The 13,242-nt window shown below is 36.9% G+C and overlaps 1 protein-coding gene across 4 annotated transcripts in view; it reads right to left on the reverse strand.

The window, feature by feature from the left end:
• PRKD1 (protein kinase D1) overlaps window positions 1–13,242 on the reverse strand; it is a 332,060-nt gene that overhangs the window by 140,560 nt on the left and 178,258 nt on the right. For all 4 annotated transcript variants that reach the window (XM_043555957.1, XM_043555955.1, XM_043555954.1 and 1 more), the window contains exon 2: window positions 3,241–3,379. In XM_043555957.1, the coding sequence (XP_043411892.1) occupies window positions 3,241–3,379 (139 nt within the window). The remainder of the gene's footprint in view (window positions 1–3,240; window positions 3,380–13,242) is intronic.

Consider the following 13,242-nt stretch of genomic DNA (forward strand, 5'->3'; position numbering starts at 1 on the left):
ACGTCAAACAGTTGTAAGGTTGGTAAAGATGAGTATAAACTGAGACACAGGGGCAGGGGACTGTGTGTCTAGCAGCCATGTGTGGCTCAGGAACAGGAATGGCAAAAATGGATGGCAATGTAAATCAGATTATAGACACATATAACAGGCCCAACTAGGGTACAGGAAAACATGAGATACTAGAGACTGCATCAAAGTGATGTATGACATGCAGGTGGTGGCCTGTGTGCTATGGGGAGAGAAGAAGAAAGAAAAATGGTCCTAAAATGGTAGGGAGTTAGTGACTGAAAACTACAGTCAAATGGCAGCACCTAGGATGTGGATTTGGTAGCAACAGGCAAGATGAAGGGGGTGTGCCGGTGTGAAGACCTCAGAGTTGGAGCAAGTCTTATTGGTGAGCTCAGGTGTGGGACTGTGCTGCAGGTGACTGACAACAAACAGGAAGGAAAGGGGCCTGGGAAAAGCCAGGACTGTAACGCGGGTAGGGGAGGTTTTAAAGAAAAATCATTTTTAACATTTATCGAGAAAATCACCAGGCTCAGCATTAGAGTAGCAGAGGAGGGAGGAGAATATAGTTGCCAAAGAAGCTAACGGGGAAATGTTGGAGATCATCAATTAAACATAATTGAATGTGTGTACATATAAATACATATTACATATATTATATGTAATTATATATGTTTAATTAAATATATATAATTGTATATTTAAGGGTTAAATGACACTGGGGAAGTGAGACTATGTGGAGCAAAAAAGTTGAAAGGCTCCAGGTTCAAATCTGCAACTAGGCTGTTATAGAACAGCTCCTTTTAAATACCAACAAGATAGTTGATAAAAGCAGGAGAGGCCTTCCTGAGCCTGGTGCTGGGGCAGCAGGTAAAAAAAAGGTTGCCCTTACATGCCCTCTGAGCAATCAAGGCCAGGGAGATGGAGAAGAGAACATGGAATGGAAAGGGTGGATGACAAAAGAAGCGGAACGTAAACACAATGAGGGTTTGGTTCTCAAAGACAGCGAGGAGAAGCACAATGCAGTTCTCGGTGCTATGAAGCAATGCAGAGGGCCACATCGGGTCACTGTGCCCAAGAGCAGGTCCTGCTCTATGACACAGAGATCACATGCACAGAGGCAGCCCCTTTCAACAGCGCAAGCACACCCACACACAGCTTGCATTCAATCTGCCTGGAACTGCTATAAAACACTTGACAACAAAAGTAAAATGGAAAGAAAAATAAATTAAATTTTGAAATGCAATTTTAAAAATTCTCATATATTTCTGGACATTGCCACAGGCAAAAAAGATTCATAAAACACATTACATTATTTGTGAAGCAGTCTGACTGTGAGTTAGATATGAATTATAGAGAGGATGGATCCAGGGCATGATTTCCCTGAATAATTTATTTCAGGCAGCCCCTACTGCTCAGAAATAGGAAACTGAAAAAAACGACATGTCTAAGCACTAGTTTTTTGAGGCCAGGTGTACTGGTTTCTGAAAGAGTCCAAGAAAGGTAATAGCATGGCAGTTTCTCAAAGAATTAAAAATAGAACTACCATATAATCCAGTTAGATTCCACTAGTAAATCAAAATGATAGATGCACCCTTAGTGTTTATTGCAGCATTATTTACAAGGGCCAAGATATGGAAGCAACCCACGTGTCCATCCATTAAGAATGAATAAAGAAGATTCAATACATGCGCGCATGCGGGCGCGCGCGCGCACACACACACACACACACACACACACACGATGGAATATTACTCAGCCATAAAAAAGAATGAAATCCTGCTCTTTGCAACAACATGGATAGATCTAGAGGGTATAACAATAAGTGAAATAAGTCAGTCAGAGAGAGACAAATACCATGTGATTTCACTCAAGGTAGAATTTAAGAAACACATGAACAAAGGAAAAAAGAGACAAACAAAAGATGACTCTTAACTATAGAGAACAAACTGATGGCTGCCACAGGGAGGGGAGGTGGGGAGTGCTCATGAGCACTGAGTAATGTACAAGATTGCTGAGTCACTATATTGTACACCTGAAACTAATGTAACACTAGACATTAATCATACTTGAATAAAATATATATACGAAAAAATCATAGAACATAAAAGTGGTTGGCATTATCTACAAAAAAACACATGTAAGCCTTTTCTTTTTTGGTTTCTTTAGCAAGTGGCAACCCTATAAACAAGAAAATTATTACTTTTTTCTAGCAAAACAAGTTGTTTCATAGGATCTATCTACACAATGAAAATGTGGTGATCCCAGGACGTCACACAATGATAGGTGATCAGCAAAGACCTAGTGAATTGGACTGCATCCAGGCAAAGTCCAACTGAATTCTAATCAGTGCAACCGAGGCCTGGGCGCTGAACAAGTTGAGGAACTTAAAGAAGTAAAATCTAGAATCATTAAAGCCAATGGATTTCCTTTAGTCAAAGAAATAACAAAGAAAGGAGCAATACAATCTGAGTTTCTCAATAATTCCTCAATTTTAACAAAAATAAACATTAAAAATCTGGGTCTCTTCACATTGCTGCACTGATCATTTTTGTGAGGATCCCTGTACAGCTGTTCCCTGGCACTTTTTTTTTTTAAGTGAAATACACTGTTTTGGTTTTGTTTTGTTTTGTTTTTTGTTTTTCTGTATTGATATACACAGTCCCATTAGTAACTTGTAAATCCTAAACAAGAAATATATATCTGGGCAGATTTCTATCTGACAGCAGCTGCTCCTCGAGATGGCATGGCCTCATCTGCTGTAACTCCTGAACTCTGGTTTCCAACTTGGCCTTGGCTTATAGCAAGCAGGCTTCTGACTTAATGAAAGCAGTGGATTCCTACCTAGCCCTGTTGTCATTTCTTGGCTTCCATACCCTCCGTACATGTGGGGCCCTAACACCTGTCTTTCACCGCTGGTGAGTTTTTTTGTTTGCTTTTGCCGCTGTCCAAATGATTCAAGGTGATAAATGAAAGTACGCCTGTGTGTTGCTGGGAGGCTGGGGAGACTGTAAATTTGGGAAAAGTGGGACAATACTGGATGCAGAAACAGCCAATTCAAGGCAAACTGTTTGCTTTTTCTGAAAAAATTGTGAAAGTTCCTGTAGACAGAAGCCCAAAATTTCCTTTTGGGCTCAATTCTGATGTATGTTTTCTGTTACTCTTGAAAACTTATGCCCAAGATTTCTTCAAATAGAAATTATTAATCTATGGATAGAGAAATAAAAGTACTACCTGACAAGACAACTTCAATAAGATCGCCTTCCTGGATATCGCTAGCTGTTTTCACCAGCTGAAGGATGTTTTCGGAGGTAGGGTCGTGGCGAAAAAGCAGGATCTTATCATACATTCCATAGAAACCACATTCGGGGAACTGTAAATACAGATACCACAATAGGTTAGATGTCAAAACCTTCTCAATTTAAAATAGAAACCAAATAAATGTCAGGGTAAAAACACAGCTAATTATAAAAGTTCAAAGTATCCAGAACATTGAAAGTGGATAGCAAAGTTGATACTCACATACCTCCAAGTCAGGAGGAAAGAAATTACATGTGATAAGGGCAATAAGGACCAAACGACCTTCTAATTAGAGGGCAAGAAAATGGAAGAATATGAGATAAAAATCAGAGAGACTCCTGGCAGTGAGATGGCTAAGAAATATAATAGGTGGGAAGAACTGTGCATTCTTACAAGATCTATGGCAATCCAGTAGCATAAAAATGGGAACGAGTTTATTACAATTCCATTACACATATTGTTGCAATCTGCTTGCAAAAAAAAAAAAAAAAAGGTCAGTCCATTTTGGCATATTCAAAAATATGAGACGACTCAATAAAACTGATCATGTTCTGTGTGCGGGCTGACTTAGGAAAGCACCAGAGGAGACAAACCGACTCTCCTTTTTGTTATTGCCCATACATTGCATTTAATTGTCATGCAATCTAAGTTAAATAGATTATGAACAATAGTTAAAAGTCAATTTGTTTTAAATACATACATAAGGCTTAAATTATGTTTTAAATACACACATAAATACATAAGGCTTAAATTCCCTCCACAGGGATAAATCCAAGAGTTTATTACTCAATAGCAGGCATATAATGAGTGATATTTTATAGGAGAAAAACCTAAAAAATTTTAACGGTAGCAATTACTATTATAATGTTAACAATTAATATTATTCCCTGTATTTGCCATCTCCCTCCCAAAGCAAGAAAAGGTTCTAAATTCAGACCACAGTCCTAATGTATAATTCCATTTTAAGAGTAGAATTATTTGATCAAAGGGTAAAAACATCCTTAAGGATCTTAAAGCGAACTTCAAACCATTAATAAAACTACCAATCCACAATCTCATGGGCAGTGTTAAGAGTAGGTCCATCTGCACTGGCAGTGGGGTATTTCTGTTAAAACAATCAAACAACCTAAGTTAATTTTTATGTGTAAAGGACTCTTTTCTCACATACAACTTTTTCACATAATTATTAAGAATTATGATTTCTTTTATATGTTGATATTTGTAATGTAGTGGGAAAGGTCATAGTCAAGGAGAGAATACTGTCTTTTTAAAGTCAATAAAAGTGTATTTTAAGGGGCTACTGTCATGGAAAAATGTCCAGAATGTGGTTATCTTCTGCAGATAAATACATTGTATTGTGAATTCCTCTTTATTTTTTCTTATTAATAAATTTAGGGGCTACATTCAAATGACGCATTTTGTATAAATTAAAATTAAGTATATTCAGATCATCCTCTTGCTTAAGAGTCTGTTGGTGACCAAGCTTAAAACTACTTCGGGGCGTCTGGGTGGCTCAGTCGGTTAAGCGTCAACGTCAGCTCAGGTCATGATCTCATAGTTCATGGGTTCGAGCCCCGCGTTGGGCTCTGTGCTGACAGCTCTAAGCCTGGAGCCTACTTTGGATTCTGTGTCTCCCTCTCTCTATTCCTCCCCCGCTTGCACTCTGTCTCTCTCTCTGTCTCAAAAAGAAGTAAAGATTAAAAAACAAAACAAAACTGCTACTACTTATCACTTAGAAAAGCTGGCTTCCAGCGCGCCCGGGTGGCTCACTCAGTCAGTGAAGTGTCCAACTTCGGCTCAGGTCATGACCTCACGTTCCTAGGTTTGAGCCCCACGTTGGACTCTGGGCTGACAGCTCAGAGCCTGGAGCCTGCTTCAGATTCTATGTCTGCCCCTCCCTCACTCGCACTCTTTGTGTGTCTCTCTCTCAAAAATAAGTAAGAGTTAAAAATTAAAAAAAAAAAACAATTTGGCTTCCTTAAAGCAAACACAAGAGCTGAAATGATGTTACTGCTTTCATTGTGCTAATTAAAAGGAAAATAAGTTCCTTTTTTGGTAATAAAAATATTTTATTATTATTACTTTTTTAATACTTATTTATTTTATTTGAGAGAGACAGAGCATGACCAGGGGAGGGGCAGAGAGAGAGCGGAAGGCACAGAATCTGAAGCAGGCTCCAGGCTCTGAGCTGTCAGCACAGAGCCTGACATGGGGCTCGAACTCATGAACCATGAGATCATGACCTGAGCTGAAGTTGACTGCTTAACCAACCGACTGAGTCACCCAGGCATGCCAACAATATTTTTAGAGTACAAGGAGGAAAGAGTACTGTTTTATAGGGAAAAGTACAATACCATTTTCCCTAACTTAAAAGCAATGAATAGTTCATATACTATTTTAAAAATCAACTTCACTGAGATATAATTAACAAATAAAATGGATAGAAGTCTGTATTTTGACAATCATCAACACTCATGCAACCAAAGTCACAATCAGGCCAGAAAACGTTTCTTTTAAATGTTTATTTATTTTGAGAGAGAGAGAAAGTGTGTGCATGTGAGGAGGGGAGGGGCAGAGAGAGAGAGAATCCCGAGCAGACTCCATGTTCAGAGCCCAACTCCTGGCTCGATCCCAGGAACAGTGAGAAATCAAAAGTCGGATGCTAGATCGACTGAGCCATCCATGCACCCCAGGCCATGAAACATTTACATCAACCTCCCCCAAATTTTATTGTACCCTCTTGAAGTTGATGCTATTTACAATGTTGGCCCTATGCACAGATTTGCTTTCTGTCACCATAGTTCATCTGCTACAGAGTTTCATACAAATGAAATCATACAGTATATACTATATACTCTTTTCTGGCTAACTTCTTTTGCTCACTATATTTTTGAGACTCATTTATACATACTGCCTTTGGGAATCCTCTCTATTTATCAGTTACTAGTATTTCATTACATGGACCTAGGATAATTATTTACCCTCAGATGGACATTTGTATTCTTTTTCCAATTTGTGGCTATCACAAATAATAATGCTATGAACATTTATGTACAAGTATTTATTTTAGTGGGTGTTTCTCAATTTTTATGAGTAAATAGTGAGGAACAGAATTTCTGGGTCATATAATTGTATGTTTGATTACATATTAACACATTATACTTATTATTGGTGCTTTATACTAAGCCATAAAGTCGGGTAGGGTCTTTTTTTTCTTTTCAAAATTGCTTTGGATATTATAGGTCTTCTGAATTTCCATACACATTTTAGAATCACTTTGTAATTTCTAAAAAAAAATCTGCAATGACTTTCAATGATATTACATTGAAACAAACATAGATCAGTTGGGTAGGACTGTATTTTAACAATGCAGAGACTTGTACTTTATTATGAACAAGATATATTGCCCTATTTATTAGTCTCTTAAATTTCTCTCAAAAATATTTTGTAGTTTTCATTGTACATGTCTTAGATATATTTGCTAAATTTGCCTTTAAGTATTTGGTATTTTTGTGCTATTTTTAAAATTTATTTATTTTTGAGAGAGCACACAGGAGAGGGGCAGAGAGAGAGGGAGAGACAGAGAATCCCAAGCAGACTCCACGCTGTCAGCTCAGAACCCAATGTGGGGCTCAAATTCACAAACCATGAGATCATGACCTGAGAAGAAATCAAGAATTTGACACTCAGATGCCCCTTTATGCTATTTTAAATAGTTCATTAAGGTATAATTGACATACAATAAAATTCACCCTTTTTAGTGTGTAGTCCTGAAAGTTTTTACAAATGTGTATAAAAACTACATACCATATATGTGCTATACACAAAACAGCCAAGATATAGAACAGTTCCCATCACCCCCTAAACTTTCTCCATGCCCATTTATTATCAACTTCTCCCCTGACCCTTAACCCCTAGAAAATACTGATCAGCTTTCTGTCTCTATAATTTGGTCTTTTCTAGAATGTCATATAAATGATATTATCCCATTTCTATTGTACCTAATTTTGAATCTGACTTTTTTCACACTTAGTGTAATAAATCTGAAATTGTCCATTCTGTTGTATGTATCATTAATGTATTCCGTTTTATTGCTGAGGAGTGCTCCATTGTATTGCATGGATACACCAGAGTGTATGTACCCATTCCCCAATTGAGGGGCATTTTAGTTCCAATTTTTGACTATTACAAATAAAGTTGCTATAAATGTTCACTTAGAGGTTTTCATGTGAACACAAGTTTTTATTTCTGTGGGGTGGATGGAAGTATCTGGATAACTTTATACAAAATTGCCAAAATGGCTATACCATTTGACATTCCTACAAGCAGTGTATGCGAGTTCCAGTTGCTCTGCATCTTTGACAGCACTTGGTAATGTTGGTTGCTTTTATTTTAGACCTTCTAACAGGTATATAATAGTATCTCACAGTTTTAATTTGCATTTCCCTAATGACTAATGAGGCTGAGCATCCTTCCTTGTGCTTATATGCCCCGTCATGCACACAACTGATCAACTCCTCTGCCCATTTTTTTAAATTGAATTGTCTTATTATTGAGCTGCAATAGTTCTCTATATATATTCTAGATAAAAGCTTTTTATCAGATATGTGTTTTACAGATTTTTCTTCCAGTTTGTGGCTTGTCTTTTCATTCTCTACCCATTGTTTTCTAAAGTTCTTAATTTATATGAAGCCCAACTTATTTCAAATATTTCCTTATGGATCATGCTTTTGGTTCAAGACCTAATAAATCTTTGTATAACTGAAAATAACACAGATATTCTTCTATGTTTTATTCTACATTTTATGGTTGGGGGTTTCATATTTGGATCTATGATACACTTTGGGATGATTTCTGAATGAAGTAAAAAACAGATCAAGGCTCTTTTTTTTTTTTTTTTTCATATCCTTAAAGATTTGAATAGAGTTGGTGTAAGTTCTTCCTTACTGTCTGGTAGAATTCTCCAGCAAAGGCATATAAGCCTGAATTTTTCTACTAAGATTTAGCTCTTAGATAGCACTACTTAGATTTCAATTTCCTCTTAAGTGAGCTTTGGCAGTTTTCTTTGAAGGAACCTACTCATTTTATCCAAATTGCTGATTATCTAGGCAAAAAGACTTTTTAAAAATATTATTCCTTTATCACTTTTTTAACATCTGTAGTGTCTATAGTGATGTCTCTTAATACTTTCTCATAATTTGTGTCTTTTCTCCATTTTTGCTAGATCAGTCTCTGACCATTGGTCAGTTCCATACTGTTGGTCTATAGATCTATTTTCAAGCCAGTTCCATACTGTTTTGATTACTATAACATATCTTGAAATCAGAAAATATGCCTCCAGTGTTCTCCTTCTTGCTAAAATTGCTTGGGATATTTGGAGTTTTTTGTAGTTCCATATAGATTTCAGAATTGTTTCTTCTACTTCTGAAAAATGCTGTTGGTATTTTGATAAAGATTGCATTAAATCTGTAGATTGCTTTGGGTAGTATGGACATTTTAACAATATTAATTCTTCTAATACATGAACGTAGAATGTCTGTTTGTGTTTTTTTTTCCTTTCTTTGAGCAGTGTTTTATAGTTTTCATTGTACAAGTCTTTCACCTCATATTTTCACATAAATCCTTGAAAATTCTTTTCTACTAAGTCTATCACTTCTACCATTTCTGGTTTACTTCCATTAACTCTTTTGGTCCTGGTTGTATGTAACATTTCCTCCTACATTTCCTGCTTTTTCATAGGTATACTTTAAAAAAAAATTGAAGTACAGTTAACATACAATGTTAAGTTAGTTTCAGATGTACAACACAGTGGTTCAATAATTCTATATGTTATGCTAAGCTAATCACAAGTGTAGCTACCATCTCTTACCATGGAATGCTATTATAATGCCTTGATTGGCTATGTTTGCTATGCTGTACCTTTCATCCTTATGATTTATTCATTCCATAACTGGGAACCTGTACCTCCCACTCCCCTTCACCCATTTTTCCCAATCCCCTACCTCCTCCCCTCCAGCAACCACCAGTTTGTTCTCTACACTTATGGGTCTATATCTACTTTTTCTTGTTTGTTCATTTGTTTTTTAGATTCCATATATAAGTGAAATCATATGGTATTTGTCTTTCTCTGCCTGACTTTTTTCATTTAGTGTAAAAATAGAAATGCTATATGATCCAGTAACTCTGCTACTGAGTATTTACCCAAAGAAAATAAAAACACCAGTTCAAAAAGATATATTCAACCCTCTATTTATGGCAGTATTATTTACAACAGCAAAGATACAGAAGCAACCAAGTGTCCACTGATAAATAAATGGATAAATAAAATATAGTGTGTGTGTGTGTGTGTGTGTGTGTGTGTGTGTGTGTGTGTATGATGGAATGTTACTTAGTCATATAAAAAAAATGAGATCTTGCCATTTGCAACAACATGGATGGACCTAGTGGGTATAATGCTGCCAGAAATAAGTCAGAAAAATGAAGATACCATATGATTTCATTTATCTGTAGAACCTAGCTGTACTTCTTAAATTAGATGCCAGATTTTATGAATTAATGTGAACAGTTGGACTTTGTTGTCTTCCTTTGAAGACAACATTGATATTTGTCTTAGCAAAATATTAAGATAATTACAGATCAGTTTTATCTTTTCAAGGCTTATTTTTAAGCATTGTTAAGGCAGCTCTAGAGTAGTATTTCCTCTAGGGATAGTTTAACCCTACTATTAATATATAATTCTTTGAACATCTCTATGGAATACCTGACGTGTTCAGTGAAATTTCTCCCATTTGCCTGATAGAAATTCAACAGTCTCCCAGCCCTGTGTGGGCTCTGGAAAGTGTTCATTTCACAGCTTCCCAGCAGCTGCTCTTTCCTCTGACTTACAGATTTTCACCCCCCCCCCCCACACACAGATTTGTATTCAGTCTAATACTCAAGCAGACTTTTAAGCAGATTTCTGAAGCTCTTTCTCTGTATATGTCCTACCTTTCTAGTATTTCTCCCCTAAAAATCCTTTGACCTGGTCACCTTGAGCTCTATTCTGTGTCTCTTCTGTGCAGCCAGACAAGGAGGCTCTTCTTAGGTTCTCTCTCCCTTACACTACACTCTGGATCCTGCATCCAGGCAGAAAGCTCAGACAGCTATAGTACTTACCATGTTTGTTTCTCTTCTCTCAGGGATCACAGTCCTGCATTCCCAGTGGACAATGTCTAAAACAGGCATTCTACATATTTTTCATGGTTTTCTATTTGTTTGGAACAGATGAGCCTATCCCATACCAGACACTCCTTGTGAGTAGAACTCAAAAGTCTCATGTGCCTTTTAAATATAGAATGCTCATCTTTTCCACCCAACCTTTTGACTAGTTAAATCTATGTAAACAGCATTTGCAAGAAAAGCCAGTTAAAGAAAAAAAAATGTCTTCAATTGATAAGAGTATATTCTAAGATTACATTGAAATAAAGATACAAAATGCATTTAATAAAATTACAAAATTAAAAATTACAACTCTTAAACCTCACTTTGAGAGTCTGGACTAAACTTTTACTGAAAGAGTTTTCCCTGATTGAACACAAGTGTTCTTCAAAATACACTACATTAACTAACGCATGGATGCTCTTACCATATCCTTTCCAAAACCATGAATAGCTGATTCTGATTCACGATAGGAAAGAGAAAATTGAAGGGATACAGTGTCTGAGTTGGGGTGAGTAGACAATTGTAGCTGGGGAGGAAGAGAGAAAAAACAGCAAGTGTTTCCCCAAAGAAGAGCCGAACTTTACAGTGTCTTCTAACTAATGTCTTGTGGACGTGCTGTGTGGTGGAGGGACCAGGTGGCAATACTGAAGTGGGGGCTTCAGAGACAAGGATTCTGCCGCCTCATCACAATTTCTGTCAACGTGTCCATACGCCTCTTGCTTGCTTCAAGAGCATCACTATATTCTGTTTCTTTATGGTCCTATATTGCTAACGTTTGACCATCACATTCTGTTTACAGAGAGGCCTCTGTAAAACTGTGGGTATATGGAATGGATGATTTTGTATTCAAGTAAGGCTTGAGTGCCTCACATGCTAACTATTATATTTCTTTCTGACTCACAAAACACTTTTAAAAATAAGAATAGATAGCATAATGCCAATATATACAACACATATCAAAGCTATTATTTAAAAAGACTAAATTAAAAAAAAAAGACCGCATTATAAATATTCATGAAGGGCGTGGATATCCTCCCTCCCACATTCCCTCTTACTAGGTCATAGACATGGCTGTTCTCTCTTCATTAACAAGCCATTCAGAATCAGGTTGTAGAGCCTTGTGAAGAAGGGCACAGGGGTGAACATAAAGGCCTAGCCTCATGGGACAGTTGTCATGGCAGCAGAAAGTGAGGGTTCGATTTTTTTTCAGATTGTACCTTTTCCTATTGGCCAGAAAAAAATATATGCACATTTGCCTTTTACTGTGTAAGAGAAAAAAAAAAAAAAAACGAAACAAAACATCTTTTCTTTGATGTAACATAACATTCTGCTTAAATAGAAAATATACAATAAGACTTCCAAAAATTATATTTAAAAATCATGCCTGGAAGGTGAAAAGTATAACGAAACAATGCCTGACAACTGAGAAGAGAACATATTGGGGGAAAACACTCATGGAACAACATTCCCTAATTTGGTCATAATCATCTGTTTTTATGTGAAGGTGTGTGAGCTTTGAAATCTGAAAACCCTCATTAAACTAAACAGGCTTTCAAAAAGGCTCAGAGGCTTGTAAACTCAGCTGGAGCTTATTACAAGATCAGTTCTGTGTTTCACAGAGGCTTTGTGGTCGTGAGCACAAACATCTGAGATAAGTGATTTCAAGCTCACTCCAAGTTTCACTGTAACAAAACTGGCCACTGTGAAAATACGGCCAACAATCACGGCACTGGTCCTAAGCTCTTTAATTCTACCCTATGCTGGAAACCTCTGTGCTGCTGTGTGTATCATTTGGCATTTTTGACCACAGAGCACAATTTACTGTTACATTTCAGTATAAATTCATGGCTGGCCAGACAATGTGCTCCAGAGTAGAATAAATACATGTTTTAATGAGTTGCTGAAATGCGACCTGGCCAACAGGAACTCTAAGGAACAAAGGGTGCTTTTCCACAGTTGAGGCCAATCACAAAGGGCAAGAAACAAGCAATACCAGAAACAAATTAATCTATGATTCAGTCAAGTAGAAAAAAAGAGAGAAAGAGAGAGATGGCCTAATTAGGAAATGAAAATACACTGCCAGTTTACTTTTGCTGAAAGGTGACGAAAATCCTCGAATTAAATTATTCTGCTCAATAACAAGACACATCAGGCACCTGAATATTGTACTCTTCTCATAGAAGAGGCTTTCCAAGTTATTTTCAAAGACCTCTCCTGTTTGTGACAAGTGGTGTCATGACTGGCCACCCTTAATGAACAAAGAAACTAGAAAGGTGCCACCACTTGCTAGTTTGGCCAGAATACTCCCTCAGTATTGTTCCTGGAGTACTGAGACAACAAGGATACATTATGAGCAACTATTTTAACAAGAACACCTAAACAGCTGGGTGAAACTCTATCTTGATTCCCTTGTTGGAGGTGCACCTGAATGATGTCTGCATTGAGCTGTAAAAGCTGGAAAAGTTAGGCAGTTGATGATGATTCTGAAAGCAGTGGATCCTTAAGTCAATTGGATCCTGCCGAGGGATGTTGTGAGCGAGCACTAAGATAATAGTCATAAACTTGGATCATTAACTCTGCCTAGGAAACTAACCTATCCCCTTTTTAATGACCTCACAATTAAAAAAAAAAAAGTCTGATAACAAACCAAAAATTTAAGTACTGTACATAAAAGATAAGTACATGAAAAAACAAATTCTTAGTGAATAACATGATTATCATGTACACAGCATTACA

This window comes from Prionailurus bengalensis, chromosome B3 (genome assembly GCF_016509475.1).
Source record: "Prionailurus bengalensis isolate Pbe53 chromosome B3, Fcat_Pben_1.1_paternal_pri, whole genome shotgun sequence".
NCBI lineage: Eukaryota > Metazoa > Chordata > Mammalia > Carnivora > Felidae > Prionailurus > Prionailurus bengalensis.